The 16,731-nt window shown below is 34.1% G+C and overlaps 1 protein-coding gene across 1 annotated transcript in view; it reads right to left on the bottom strand.

The window, feature by feature from the left end:
- The window catches only part of Ptprq (protein tyrosine phosphatase, receptor type, Q), a 168,776-nt gene that overhangs the window by 69,744 nt on the left and 82,301 nt on the right, over positions 1-16,731 (bottom strand). Inside the window, exon 26 of the mRNA XM_013020306.1 lies at positions 2,259-2,582. Coding sequence (XP_012875760.1) covers positions 2,259-2,582 — 324 coding nt within the window. The remainder of the gene's footprint in view (positions 1-2,258; positions 2,583-16,731) is intronic.

Below are 16,731 nucleotides of genomic sequence, written 5' to 3'. Positions count from 1 at the left end.
GAAATGAGTCACTGGCAGAGAGAAGATGATTTTCATTTTCTGCAAGCAGACAAATAATAATAGTATCTGCTATGAAGACAAAAGGAATTCAAGGATGAGAAGGTCCAATAATATGCATGTCTAGTAGTATCAATTTATTAAATAAAGAAATTGACCTAGAGTTCTAGATTAAGCTTCAGGACTTCACTCAGTGACTGGAGAACATTCAGCTTAGAAGTAGACTCTAAAGCTATAGGTCACAAGGACACTTACAGAAAGGTAAAATCTCTTCAGCATGTGTGCTGATAAGAATAGAAAATAACAGGTCTAGATCTCCTAAAACTAAAAAAAAATATTAGTATAAGGTCCAGTCAGCAAAGGAGGAAAAGCTAGCTAGGGAGAAAGGAGAAAAAAATAAAAAGGTCCATCTTCCAGAAACCAAAAGTCAAAGCACTAGAACAAAAAGTAGTAGAAAATATGTTAAAGGCTGATTTATCAATATTCTACCTCAAATGTTGGAGAACATTAACAAAGATTTGCTAAACATTCACTCCCACAAACAGGAGTGCTATGGGGAATAGTAAAAAGGGGCATATTTAGTAGTTTTAATAAATGTTCTGGATTAAAGTATATTTCATGGTCTAACATAGGATTCACTTGTCACTGAGAATCGATTATGTATGTGTGTGAGGTATGCTACTATAAGAATAAGTCCCATTATTTTTTAAGAAAATATAATTTGCATTTGAAAGGAATCACTGAGTAAGAGCCTTGGTGACCAAAGAAAGATCCATATTTGGAGGGCATGGGTAGATGGTATTGGGAAGGGTAGTAAAATTTGTAGTGGCTTTAAATTTGTACTGTCTTGCAAGACACTGCAGGTAATTTTATCAGTACTGCATGGAAGTCAACACAACTGTTTATAGAGAGAATTCAGAGTAAGAATTAGAAATTTACTGATACAAATATCATTTATGAAAATGTGTTTTAAAAACCAGGATGACCAGTTGAAGTTTTAAAATACAAACTTTTAAGTTTTACAATATGAACATAGGTGCTGGTGGCTCACTCCTGACTTTCAGAAGGCTGAGATTTGAGGATTGGGTTTAAAAATCAACCCGAGCAGGAACATCAATAAAATTCTTTTTTTAATGATTTATTATTGTGAAAATACTGTACAGAGGGGTTACAGTTACATGAGCAAGGTAATGAGTACATTTCTTATCAAGCATTGTAGGAGGCAACAATAAAACATTTTTTTTGCGGGGGGGGGTCTGGTCGTGGGGCATGAACTCTGGGCCTGGGCGCTGTCCCTCAGCTCTTTAGCTCAAGGCTAGCACTCTACCACTTGAGCCACAGTGCCACTTCTGGCTTTTTTTTTCTTTTTCTGCTTATGTGGTGCTGAGGAATTGAACCCAGGGCCTCATGAATGCAAGGCAAGCGCTCTACCACTGAGCCACCTTCCCAGCCCCAACAACAAAATTCTTATCTTCAATTAACCACCAAAAAGCCAGAAATGGAGCTGAGCCTAAAGTGGTAGAGTGCCAGCTTTGAGTAAAAAAGCTAAGGGAAAACCCAGGCACCAAATTCAAGCCTCAATACTAACTCTCTTTATCTATCTCTCTATATTTATGTTTGTAACATACATATATATGTGTATATGTACATGTGCACACATATATACATGCTTGTGTGTGTGTGTGTGTGTGTGTGTGTGTATATATATATATGTGTGTGTGTTGTAAGAGCAATCTTTATCTACACTTTAGTAGTTTCTATGCAAAGGCATCTAAGGAGATTTCCTGGATGTAAAAGTTGCAAAAGAAATGCAGATGACATTATACTGTTGAGATACATATTTTTGTATTTTTTGTTCCCTCAATCTAACATTTTTAAAAGAGTATAGAGATACCAATCAGGGGCACTGGGGAGCAGTTAACATGGCCTAAATGATACACCACAATGGAGCCTTTCTATAATGCTTTGTTGCAGTATGTGACTTGTCAAAACACAATGGAACCTTTTTATAATGCTTTGTTGCAGTAGGCAATTTGTCAAAATTCTGGAAACTTAAGAAAAATCCTTGATAATAAGCACAAATGATTTTTCTACTGGATTTAGTTGAATGAAAACATGTTATTGCTTAAGCTAGCCTGCCTGTATAATAACTTAATTTTATATTCAGTGACTTTCTGCACAGTTGGATTAAGGCAAAATCTTTAGAATATTGACACAAAGCAGAACCAAATTCAGGATGTCCCTGGCAGGGTACTACTCACGTCCAGGCAGGGTTTGTGTAGAAATCCAGTTGGAAGCATTGCCGTAGCCCGCATTGGTACTGGCAGCCACTTGGAATCTATACCATCTAAACTTCTTCAGTCCATACACTGTCTCTTCAGTGAGGTCAGCATCATAAAGGTATTGAATGTTTTGGTTCTCAACACAATCTTCAAATTCCCATTCGCTGCATTTCTGAGCACGAAGCTGAGTGGTTATCTTGTAATTTTGGAAGTAGCCAAGGATAGTATCAGGTCTCATCCATGTCAGTGTTGCACTAGTCGACTGAACATTGGACAAAGCGATGTTTGTGGGTGCACTGGGAACTAAATATTAAAAGGAAAACAAACAGAAATAACCAGAGTTATCAATCATTTGTAAACCGAAGAAATGAGATGTAAAAATATTCTGTGATGATGCAGCCAGTGGAAATCGATCAAATACTACAGCCCTTAAACATCAAATAACAAAATAGCACAATAACAAAAAGGTCATGATTTTTAAGCCCGTGATTTCTGCAAACTTGGGTTCAGATAGAAAGAAAACTTTTGCTGGTAGAAAAGAAAATCATGTGCTCATATCATCCTAAGTAATTCCCTAGGTATATTCTGTATTTTTAGTGTTTGGTTCCCAAGAAAAATCATTTTCATATTTAGGGGTCTCTATAGACATAAGCATATTTCACATGATGTTTATTATTTGTGCATATTTAAGCTTACCAGAACCTTTTATAGAGCACCCTCAAGTACACTGATGTTAAAACATAGACTAAGGCACTGGAATTCTAACTACAATCACATGATCTCCAGAAGAGAATTATTAAGGGCCTAAAATAATCATGATTTCTGAACTTGAAGAATAATCAAGAGGTCAGAATGACTGATAGTAGCCCAGCCAATATCTGATAAGAAAGACTGAAGGACAGATTATCTACTTTATTATAGGACATTGCTTTGGCTTTCATTTGAGCCAAGAAGTGTCTATGTAAGAGCAGGAGGCTCTCTCTAACATACGCTTTCATAGAATCACACTAACCACCAAGCTGAGAATAGATAGAAGGCAGAAAAGGATGGAAATGAAGATACTAGTTAGCAGGTATTCAATGTCAGTGTTGATACAAGAGCTCTTGTAGGCCTGGACTAAGATGGTAGCAGTAGCAGTGAAAAAAGTATTTAGCTCATAAATAGATCTTACAAGAGAACAGACCAGATATTCTGATGTGTGGTATGTGCAGTGTGAGAGATTGGCAGGAGTAAAAGAAAACACTAAGGTTTTCAGTTGCCCAAAGTGAAGGATGATGTCACTACTAACACAAAGAGAAACTAGAAGGGGGAAGCTTTGAGGATAAAATTCAAGCTTTTATATGAGTATGTTGACTCAGAAAAGCCCTTAAAACTTCCAAAAGAAGATATAAAATATAGATAAATGCTTGAGTCTAGAGCTCTATGTGAACAGTCTAAGATTTAGTTAAAAGATTGAATTTCTTCTTAAAATTTTTCTCAATTCTATATAGATATTTTACACCTACCCACACAAGTGGAAGAAAACAGGTCTAAATTAATGGAGAACAATCATTATATTCTTGACATGATTTTATTTATTATTTTATTACAAAATCAATTTCAGTTACTCAGTTTACAACTCCTAACATTTATTACTAAATCTTATTTCATTTAATTAGCATTACCTTAAAAGTAACCCTAAAAATAAAATACTTCACATGCTATTTATAGTACAGTCTACCTAATCTTTATCATACAGAGAATGGAGATAATTCTTAATAAAGAATTCAAGTCATTTCTAGGAGATGAGAGCAGCCCTTGCACAAAAGACAGTCAGGTAAAGAAACAGGTAAGATGGAACAGGGAAAGGAACTGGGAAAAGATGTACCACAAATGAACATATCTGTAGAACAATTCATAGGTTGTTTTTGGCAGGATAACTTCACAAGTATTCATAGTTGACCAGCAGTAACCCTCATTATATTCACTATCTTCTCTTCTGGTGAACTGTGTTTTGAACTAGACTATTTCAAGGCAACTGCCCTATTAAATTACAAATACAAAAAGGATTACACCATTTTAGCATGGAGAATCAGATTTCCATTCTTTAAGAATGACTAAAAACCTCAGATTTTTTTCTATCCACAGATGGTACTAATTTGAACACATCATTCCATGCTTCCTGGAGTAATCACACAGCTTGCTTAAATTTTCTAAACATGACTGAACTGTGATGAAGCGATCAACATTAACTGCCAAGGTATTCAGTAAATTACATTTTATTCATAAATTATTTGTTCTGCTAAAATATTTCATCACAGTTGAAATGAGTGTGTGTAGAACTATATGAGTAGGACTTGTTACAGATTTTAGTGTATGCCAATTGACTTTACTTAGAAGATGAAAATATGTATGAAGTGTAATCATTCTATTAATTTCTGCATGGCAATTATTAAAAGTTGCTACCATCTCATGGTAAAATTCCGGTTAAGTACACTTATGCAAAAGAACATGTTTTAGCACTTTTTTATGACTATACATGTTAATCATCAAGCATTAGAGTACTCTCTTTTAAGCAAAGCACCTATCTGAAAATTCATATTTATGAATTATATTTATAAAACATGCAAGTATCAATATAATCTTTCCTAATTTGCAAACAGTATTTTGGTTCTAGAAATGCTATATAATTTACAACACTTGTAAAACGAGTTACAGATATAAGCTCCTTCTAATATCTGTATATGTGTGTGTTTGTTTGTGTGTGTAGGTAGTATGAAATATAGTTTAGTCAGTGGAGACACCAGGAATAGGTAATAACAACAGGAAAGGCTTTATAGAAACTGCTCAGATACTGTATATATGCAACGAAATGCATATTATAATGCTAAGGATTGAGAATGCAGAGGAAAATTAGAAGAATGTAATGATGTGATGTAGAGAGAAAACAAATTCAACAAACTGTGTGACTGTGTAGGTATTACATCAGTAGGCAAATGAAATGTTTCAGAAGTAGGTTATGAATTTAGCACTGAGAATTACAGCAAATCATACAGAAGAACAATCAAGACTTTAAATATTGATCATAAAGACAAATTGAAGAAACACAAATGCAACAATGTCTGATACTGAAATCAAAGATATTGTTTCTGGGAAAATAATAAAGTATTATGCAATGCATATGTACTAAATTAATGTAATTTAAATAAATGAGCAATACCATCTTTATATAATACATAGTAAGTTTGCTTACTCAACTTTTTACTACCATGTCTTTTAATATGGGTAGATAAAATATTTTCAGTCACTTTTGGTAAAAATTATTTCATCTCTCTGCTGGTTGGATTAATTCAGAGGGGTTAAAACAGCCTCAACAGCACTACCAAAGGCGGCTGCACAAATATGTTTTCAGATACTTATGAAACTAAGAATGAGAACGGTCACATTTATGTTTCAAGTGAAATTTTATAACAGACATTTATTAGACTTAGGTGAAAAACAACTGAAAAAAAAATCCATACTGGAACTGAGGCTTACTACTCTCTCTTTCAATGCTGTTCAAATGGACAACTAGGGTGCAAAATGATATTTTAGCTATGATATTTCAGCCTTTAAATAAAGTATTATTGAACACATACTTCTTTCAAGCATTTCAGTAATCCTTCCAGAAAGATAAGCCTTTTTCTAGAAAACACTACGAGTAAAATGGATTTTAAATTTGTTCGGATTGAAAAGCAAATGGATTTACTTGAGATAGAGGCTCATTCGGTTGGAAAGCCCTGTATGGCAAGGTATGCAATATCTAACCTTAAATGGCAATTTAAGTTTAAATTAGTTTATATGAAAAAGTTCTTGGGGGAGTAATTGGACATTGCACTCATTGTTTTTAAGACCACTTCTGTCACATCTGGAGACCAATTGAACCACTAGCAATGATGGTAAAATTAGAAAGACATATTGACTTGTAAGTATTCACTTGAGGTTGTTTGTAAGTAAAATATTAGCTCTGTGTCTTGTTAACAGAGATAGAATTCACTTAAAAGTGAGCTTTATATTAACATAAGATGCCAGGTAAAGTGACCTGTGAGGCAACTGTATATATAAACAACTTGAAGCTCTGGCAGTGAATGAATGAGATGAGTACTTCGAATATCAGAACAGCAGATGAGGAAGAATTAAGGTCTGGTCAACTCAAAAGTCAACAAATAGTTGAAAAAATAGGAAAATTGTAAGAAGACTTACAGACAAGCATATATTACCTGAGATAGATAAATAGATACCTAATAAATACCATAAAAATAAGTGAATGTGTGAATGGAAAGATGAAGCTCAAAAAGACAGCTACCAATGTTGTCTATAACTGAATAATACCTAAAACAGTATCCCTCTTTTAAGAGCTAAAGGTCTAAACAAAGATTAAAATAAAGAAAGAAGTCCTACATCTAGACTTTAAGAGGGAAATCGTAATAAATACTTTGAATTGGTCAGGACTACCATGAGAGGGAGTGAGAAACTGGGAAAGAGAATGGGTGGGAAGAATAAAAAGAGACGGTAGAGGTGGAAGAGAAACATCTAAGAGAAAGTTTAAAAGATGGTGTGAAATTGGCCCTCTGTGGACCAAAGAAAGCCAGTTAAAAATACCTGGTTACTAATATATTTTAAAGAACTGAATATTTAACCATCAATTTATTGTTATTGCAGTACAAATCCCTATTCTGTGAACCCATCACCAAAAATTTATTAAGCTATTTTACATAAAAGATTTTCTGTGGCTAAAATTTTCATCAAAACCATGAAGGGAGCTCATTCACATATAATTTAGGAAAAATAAAACAGATTTTTCAAAAGTAACAAAAAATATTTCAGTCCCCAAACATAGTAAGCTTAGGGGATCCAACGTGATGATGATTAGGATCAAACTTTCCCAGATATGAAGTATGAACTCAGGGATCAGAAAAATAAAACAGTTCTTGGCCTGAGATATCAGTGAATGGCCTATGAGGGTGCTTGAGTAGTTCAAAAAGAAGAGAGAGCCACAGATAGGTTCAACCTAAATTTTGATTTAAATCTGTTGTGATCCCTGCCAAATTTCTTAATTTTACATGCAGGATAGAAAATTCAGGGGGCATAATAGAAAATAACTGCTGAAAAACAGATAAGTTTTACCTTCTCCTGACTATATGAACTTCAGAGGAGGGATAGCTTGTTGTTCAAATCCCACATAATTAAGAGATCTGCAAACAGCTCAGGCCTCTTTAAAAAAAATCATAAGTTTCAGCCATACTCTTTTGTTTTTATCTCTGTCCTCAGATAAAGAAATTCACTTTATAACTAAGAGTGAGACCAAACAAAGCTTTAAATCACATACTCATAAAGTAAACATCAGCAATTGAATAGCTCATTAGAACAACAGCCAACACTCCAGAATTTCTACAACACATTGCCAAAATATTTGGTATAAGCTCTAAAGTCACTAGGAGAGATAGGAAAATTACCAGTGTCAAGGAGTGTACTTTACAGACAGAAGGAAATAAAAATATGGTCAATAGAAAGATGACAGAATAAAAGGGTATGCAAATTAACAGAAAGCAACTTCAAAGAAGCTATTATAAATATTTTGTTTGACCCAATAGAAAATATGAGAAATTGATTCTCATAGTTAGACAACAAATAGATAACCTCAGCACAGAAATGGAAATGATAAAACTAAATGAAAAATATACAAACTAGCATTTCAGTATTTGAAATAAAACCCCACTGAATGGTTTTCAATAAAATAAAGAAGGCAGGATACAAAGTCTGTGAATCTGATGACAGATCAGTAGAAATATTTTAGTTTTAACCATGAAGTATCAAATCAGGGCTATCTAAAGGAATATCAAAAGAATAGAAATAAAGCAGAAAAGTGTTTGAAAAAAATAACACCATTTTAGAAAAAGAATATGTATACAAGTATGTCAATAAACCAAGAGCAAATAACTGCAACAAAACACTAGCCATATCATTTTCTATTTTTAAACTTATTCGTTTTTATTTATTAATTTGCTTTTAGCCTGCTCAGCTTTCTTGCTCATGGCCAGTGCTCTACCACTTGAGTCATGCCCAGCTTTTGTTGGTTAATGGAGATGGGGGTCTCAGGAACTTTTCAAAATATGATCCTCTAACAAATGGGCCAATGTCATTCTTTCTGATGGAAGCATAGAATTCCATTGTGCATATATACCACATTTTCTTGATCCATGCTAGGAAATGGAAAGACTTGGAAAAAATTATATTAAGTAAAGTAAGCCAGGCCCAAAGAAACATAGGTCCCATGGTTTCTCTTATTTGCAATAACTAGTATATGTCTGAGACAAGCAGAAACAGTCAGAAAAGTTGATGTTAGGAGAAATGAACCCCAAGATAAGGACTCAAATGGTTTTTCTTTCTTGCTATTGCTTCTAACATATTTAAAAGATTATTTCTTTGTTGCTTTGTATGTCCCTCCCCCATGGTATAACCCCTGTTTTCACTGTATTTGATGTTGGTATAATTTGTGGAGGGGAAGGGCAAAAACAAATCGTTTAAATAGGGATACAGGTGGACCCATTGCAACAATGAGATGTACAAGACGTTATGTTGAAAAATGAACTTTACAACTTTGGCTGGGAGGAGGCAGGGGGAGGGGAGATGGGAAGGCAGGGATGGGAAGGGGAAACAAAGGAGGAAGCAACAATGTTTGATAAGAAATGTAATTGGAATTCCTCTGTATGGCATTTTCACAATAAAATAACTTATTAAAAATATGATCCTCTAAGTTTCAGCTTTATGAGCAGCTAGGATTTTAAGTGTGAACCAATAGCATGTGGCATCACTGTCTACTATTTAAAAATAAAGACAAACAGATTTGGGCACAACATGCTGGCATATGCTGTCATTATCTAAGGGAAACAGAGGTAGCAGAACCATGGTCTGAAGTCAGCCCTGGGCAAAACTTGTAGGGGGATGAGTCAGAATGTTGAACAGTGACCAAGGTATATTGTATTCATAAACTGCTTTGTTAAACGCCAACTCCTTTGTACAACTTCTTTGCACAGCTGTTTACATAATAAAAATAAAATGACCTAAAAATATCCTAGAACACAAAAAAAGGATGAAGCTATGTCTCAAGTAGTTGAGTGCTTGAGTATGGCCTGGGATTCAATCCCCACTACTCCCCCCTTTTTTTTCTTCTTAAGAATGGTGGAAGAAAGGGGATGGAACAAAATCTGAGATTACAAACAACAATGCAGTTCATATACACACAAAAACCTACAGATGCTGGTTGCTGTTTCATCAAGAATACAGGGTATTAGAAAAGGACGGCATCATAAAAATGTAAAGTAGGGGATATTACAATGCAACATTCTGTATCCAGAGGAACTATCCTCTAAAAGTAAAGGGATGAACTTATGTTTTTTATATATATAATATTTATGAGAACTTGACACCAGCATACCTATACTTCAAGTTCCTTACCTGAAAAGTAAGTGATATTAGCTCTCACTTATGATTAAAGAAATAAAGAGCAATAAAGTAATAAACATATGATAAACATATGTGTTCTTTATTGAATTTACTACTCATTTTGTAAGTAAAACTAATATAATAAATTATGGAATTTGCAACATAGTCTAATGTAAAATACATAAGAGAGCTGTAAAATATATCATAGCAGAAGGAGATAAGATTAGAGAAAAAAAGAAACTATACTTTTACAAAACTCAGACATTTTATGTAAAGTCACATAATACTGAATAGATATAACAAGCTAAGGAATCATACTGTACTTCCTTTATCAGCCACAAAAATGCAAAGAAAATATAGTTAAAGTCAATTAGGAACATTAAAATATAATGTTAAAAATACTAATTCCCCAGAAAATTAGTGCCAAAGAGGATAAGAATGATGAACAGAGGAACTAAATGAAATAGAAAAAAAAAAAGAAAAAGAACAGCAAATAATTAAGATCCAAACTCAAATAAATGAAAATGATTTTAACTAATGGATCAAGAAAATGTGGTACATATGCACAATGGAATTCTATGCCTCCATCAGAAAGAATGGCATTGACCCATTTGTTAGGAAATGAAAAGACTTGGAAAAAATTATATAAGTGAAGTAAGCCAGGCCCAAAGAAACATAGGTCCCATAGTTTCCCTTATTTGCAATAAGTAGTATATGTCTGGGACAAGCAGAAAAAGTCAGATAAGATGATGTTAAATGAAATGAACCCCAAGACAGGGACACAAGTGGTTTTTTCTTCTTGCTATTGTTTCTAACATATTTATAAGGTACCACGTGATTTTTTTGTTGCTTTGTATATCTCTCCCCCAAGGTATAATCCCTGTTTTCACTGTATTTGATGGGTATAATTTGGGGAGGGGAAGGGAAAAACAAATTGTTTAAATAGGGATATAGACTGACCCATTGCAACAATGAGATGTACAAGATGCTATGTCAAAAAAAAAACTTCACAATTTAGGCAGGGGGGTGGAGGGGGTGTGGCTGATAAGAAATATACTCATTACTTTGCTCATGTAACTGTAACCACTTTGTACAGTATTTTCACAATAAAAAACTTAATTAAAAAAAGGTTTAGATTGTTAGATGAGATAAAAAAGAAGGCCTAATTATGTGCTGCCCTTAAGACTCACACTTGCTATTCACTAGTGATGCATTCAAAGATGACAATAATTTAAGAGTAAAAGAGGGGAAAGATATAATGAAATGCTAGCATCAGATTTTGTTGAAGACTTTTTAAAAAATAAAAGGAACAATTTATATTGATTAGGTTCAGGCTGTAAAATGTAATAATTATAAGTATGAACCTTTTTAGTTATAATCATTAAAATGCATGAAGCAAACAGAGTTAGTTGAAGAAGTAGATAAATGGAAAAGATGCTTGGATATTTGATTCAAAGTAACTGTTAGATTTGTGATATGTTTTTCAAAAAAATACATACCATATTGAAATAATATATAATACAATGTGGCCAATAACTGGAATATATACATTATTTTCTAGTGTGTACATATGGTAATTCAGTAAGATAAATCATATACTAAGAGTAAGGAAACACCAATATTTTCATTGTTTCACAAAATTGTTCTCTGACAATGGCATAAATTAAAAATGGTAGACCTAAAAAAGTCTAAAATATTTGGAAATTAAATAATTTTAGATAACTATGCCTGAAAAAGATACTTCAATGGAAATTAGAAAATTCTAGGCTAGTTTTTTTTTCAATTGGGTGAGTCCATGAAACAATTTAGAATAAAATAATAATAGTAATAATAATAATAATTGTAAAAGGAAAGGAATGAAGTATAATTTCCAACTTCTTGTATTAGTCCAATGCAACCCATATATAAACACCAAAAATGATATTAAAATAAAAGGAAATTTCAGACTAATATGTATCCTGGACAAATATACAACTTCACAATATAAAACTCATATTGAGCCATATGTAACAGGTAATGCATGGAATGCTTTGGTCTCTCCTAGGAATGCAAATTCCATTGAACATTCAAAACAAAGGCCTGTGTGGGTGTGGCGGCAAATGCCTGTTGTGTGAACACTCAACCTGCCAAGGTAGAAGGATGACATTTGAAGCCTTCCTGGCTTACACAGCAAGAGCCTGTCTTTAAAAGCAAACAACAGCAACAAAACTAACTAACCAACCAGAAAACAAGACAAGGAGGGGAAATGTAGATAGAGTTCCTGTTAAGTAACAGTTACTTCAATAAATTTAGAAAGTGACAAAATTCAAAATTCACTCAAAAAACAAACACTAAAGATCCTCAGTTTGACAAAATTTTATTTAAAAAATAATAATTGCCGGGTGCCAGTAGCTCACACCTGTAATCCTAGAAACTCAGGAGACTGAGATATGAGAATCACGGTTCAAAGCCAGCCCAGGCAGGAAAGTCTGAGACATTCTTATTGCCAATTAACCACCAGAAAACTGGAAGTGACTCTGGCTCAAGTGGTAGGGCACTAGCCTTGGGCTGAAGAGCTGAGGGACAGCGCCTAAGCCCAGAGTTCAAGCCCATGACCAACTAACTAACTAACTAATTAAATAAATAGATTGAAGACTAATCCTCATTGTGGAACATCAAAACAACTTCAGCTTTACCACTTCCATTTAACCAGCATTTAAGTCTATTCAGTATAATGACATTTTTTTTAAAAAAAGTCACAGAGTTAAAAAACAAAGATTTAAAGGCTTTTAGTTGTAGAAGACATACTTTTAAGATAGAAAATTCTAAGGGAAGAGATCTTTAAAACCTTGCGGTGGGGGGGAGGGGGAAGGAGGAGTTGGGGAGGAAAGCGATGGTACAGGAAATATAAAGGAGGGTATAACAATGCTCAGTAAGAGATGGACTCATTATCTTGCTCATGTAACTGTAATTTCTCTGTACAGTATTTTTTTTGGGGGGGTCCGGTCCTGGGGCCTGAACTTTGGGCCTGGGTGCTGTCTCTCAGCTCTTCAGCTCAAGGCTAGCGCTCTACCACTTGAGCCACAGCGCCACTTCCGGCTTTTTTCTTTTTGCTTTTGTGGTGCTGAGGAATAGAACCCAGGGCCTGAGGCATGCAAGGTAAGCGCTCTACCACTGAGCCACCTCCCCAGCCCTCTGTACAGTATCTTTACAAGAAAAAATATGTATTAAAAACCTTGTGGGGCTGGGAAGGTGGCTCAGTGGTAGAGCGCTTGCCTTGCATGCATGAGGCCCTGGGTTCGATTCCTCAGCACCACATAAGCAGAAAAAGCTGGAAGTGGTGCTGTGGCTCAAGTAGGAGAGCACTAGCCTTGAGCTGAAGAGCTGAGGGACAGTGCCCAGGCCCAGGGTTCAGGCACCATGACTGGCCAAAAAAAACAAAAACAAAAACAAAAAAACTTGTATACCTGAGATATAAATTTATCAATTTTGGAGTGTATTAATATAAAAATCAATTCTTTCTAAATTCTACAACAAACTGATAACAAAAATTCTACTTTGAATAAATAAGCATAACTTAAATCAGACTGAAACCTAAAAAACTCTGCTGAAAATCTGAAAACATTCACTGATAATTCAGTACTGATGTCAGTTCTCTCCAAATTCATGTACATGCTAAATTTTCATTAAATTCATTGGAAATTCAAAGAACTAAAAGTAGCCACATGTTTGAAAAGGAATACCTTTGTACATTGACACTGCCTGATTTCAAAACGTACCTACAATTATAATAATCAGTGATATGATCAAAAGGTACACAAATAAACCAGTGAATAAAAATATGTTCCAAAAATAGATTGAAGTGATAGGGTCAATACATTTTAATAAAACTTCCAAGGAAATTAAAAAGGGGCAGGAAATTATTTGAACAAATATTTTCTGGATATTTTTGATAAGTTCAGTAAATGTATAAAAATGAAATTTGAATCATATCTTTTATATAAAACACACACAAGTTGAGATGAATCACAGACATAAATAAATAAATGGATGCAATTTCTATAATGAAATACAGGATTATATCTTTAATCAAGTAACCCATGACTTTTTAGGTACAATACAAAAACGAAGTCACATGAGATTAAAATTTGTAATTTAGATTTCATTAAAATTAAAATCATCTTCTCATCCCAGGTACCAATGAGTAAACAGAAAGACAAGCTATTAATTAATAAATTATATATAATGTATGTATATAATATACACATGTAATATATACATATCTCATTATATGATCTGAAATGCCACCAATAGTGTCGATGTTAAGTCATAGTCGATAGCCTGTGGCATTAGTTGTATGCACTGGGACTAGAACTTAAAGGAAGTTAGGTGTAAGGGTAAGCCCCTTTTCTTCGTCTCCATGTGACCACAAGTGAAAAGCTTAGCAGATGATGCATGCTGTTCTATTTCAAAATAGTCCTAAAATCAATGGAGCCAAGTAATCATGGATTTAAATCTCTAAAAACATGGGGCAAAATAAATCTTTTCTCATTTAAGTTGTCTCTCTCAGACATTTATTTCAGTGACAGAAAACTAACACAAAGGACTTCAAGCCAAAGTATATAAGAATTCTTGCAGCTAAATAATTAAATGGTAATTAATTATAGCAAAAATGTGTTAAAGATTTGAACAAAAACTTACCCAAATAAGATAATCCTTACCGATGCACTTGAATTTTGGTTAGTATGGTCTAATTAAATGACACCTGTCTTCCCATACAGGATTCAAATTTGTTGCAATGACAAGTTATCTATGAATTCTTTTTTTAAATAAACAATCTACTGTTTGCACTTCCATTCATATAATTAGTACTTCAGTCATAGCTGAGTATTAAAATCATTAACCAATCATTTTTTTCCTTTTTGTCTATGATTGTTGATGACTGTACATTTCTTAGGTGTATAATTATGTTGCTTCCTGTTGTCACTCAGTACCCTGATTGAGGTGAGGTGAAATATTGGTCAACAAAGATGGGAGCAAAGTAGCCAACAAGAAAATGCTAGGACTAATGGCGGGCCAAGGAATGTTGACACTGTTGCTATTCAAGAAGAGAAAGTGAAAACAAGCTACAGGTACAAATGAGGAAAGTGGATGTGAGGAAGCAAGTGAAGAAAGGTCTTACAGGAAGTAGTACCTATAAAATCACAGGAGGAACTCTAGCACATTAAAAGCACAAAAGGATAAAACATTGGCTGCTGGTCCATACTTGAAAGTCCCTCTCCCACGGTATAACCCCTGCTTTCACTGTATTTGATGTTGGTATAATTTGTGGAGGGGAAGGGAAAAAACAAATCGTTTAAATAGGGATAGAGGTGGACCCATTGCAACAATGAGATGTACAAGTCGTTATGTTGGAAATGAACTTTACAACTTTGGTGGGGGGGTGAGGAGGATCTGGTGGGGGGAGTGGAGGAGTATGGGAAGGGATGGGAAGGGGAAACAAAGAGGAGGCAACAATGCTTGATAAGAAATGTATTCATTATCTTGCCCGTGTAATTGTAACTTCTCTGTACGATATTCTCACAATATAAAAAAAAGAATATATAAACAAGGAAAAAAAAGTGTAACAATTCAGTAAGACAAATAAAAGGTTCAGTTTCCATGTCTAAAGCTAAGCAATGAGAGTAGAAAATCAAGCACTTTAATTTTAAAAGAGAAATATTAAACATAATTTTTGTGTGTATGGTGACTCATTTCTGTAATCCTAGCACTAAAAAGCTAAAATAAAACTTGTGTACTAAAAAGCTAAAATAAAACTTGTGAATTCCAGGACAACTGGGCTACACAGGAAGACTGTCTCAGAAAAACTAATAAATAAATGTTTTAAATTACAGTGTATGAAATAAGTATTAGTTTGTTATTTTTAATTTTCCTGCACATTTATAACTGACAAGACTTTTTAATGTTGTAAAGAAAATTTGAAGATGAAAGGTCAATTATAATTTTCCCCATTGCTTATGAAAATTTCTGTGCACAAATTCAGCGTATAGTCATTTTTATGATACTACAATACTTTCTAAGGACTTCCTATATATGAATCCAGTAATCACATGATTACCACTAACCATGAGGAGATTAATGATATCATTGTTGATCATTAGAGAATGAAAACTGATAAAGTATGCTGAAAATGAGCTACACTGCTGTTTGGCATATACTTAAAATAGCATAACCAACTATAGAAATAATTTTTTGAAGCGTTAAATACATATCTAGTTTATGACCTAGTAATTACACACACGCACACACACACACACACACACACACACAAAGATTTGTACAAAAATGTTTTTAATTATTTTTATAATTCTTAGTATATAACAACCTATATATTCATTAAAACAAATAGATACAAATGTTCATATGATGGAAAATGATTTAATAAAAGAACAATTTATTGATACCTAGCAATATGACTTTGACAATTACTCTGAAAGAAACACACTAGACATATAAGTCTCTATACAGCTTAATAATTATAGAAAGAGATTTGTTTGATTGGACTCAGAAGAGTAGTTGCCTCAAGGAGTATGCCAGAGAAGGATTTCTTTTCTTTCTTTCATCAGTCATGGGGCTTGAACTCTGGGCCTGAGCGCTGTCCCTTAGCTCTTCAGCCCAAAGCTAGCACTCTACCACTTGAGCTACAGCGCCACTTCTGGTTTTCTGGTGGTTTACTGGAGATAAGAGTTTTACTGCTGGGGCTGGCTTTGAACCGTGATCCTCAGATCTCAGCCTCCTGAGTAGCTAGGATTACAGGTGTGAGCCACAGGTGCGTGGCTTGCCATAGAAATTTCTATAGAATATAAAAACAGTCTACCAGTTGATTGGAGAATGCTTATCTGTATATATGAATCTTTCAGAACTTTACTGTGCATTTCTCTCTATATAAATTTAAGTGAAGTAAGCCAGGCCCAGAGAAACATAGGTCCTATGGTTTCCATTATTTGCA

This window comes from Dipodomys ordii, unplaced genomic scaffold, assembly GCF_000151885.1.
Source record: "Dipodomys ordii isolate 6190 unplaced genomic scaffold, Dord_2.0 Scaffold3, whole genome shotgun sequence".
In the NCBI taxonomy this organism is placed as follows: domain Eukaryota; kingdom Metazoa; phylum Chordata; class Mammalia; order Rodentia; family Heteromyidae; genus Dipodomys; species Dipodomys ordii.
This window is presented reverse-complemented; position numbering and strand designations above follow the sequence as displayed.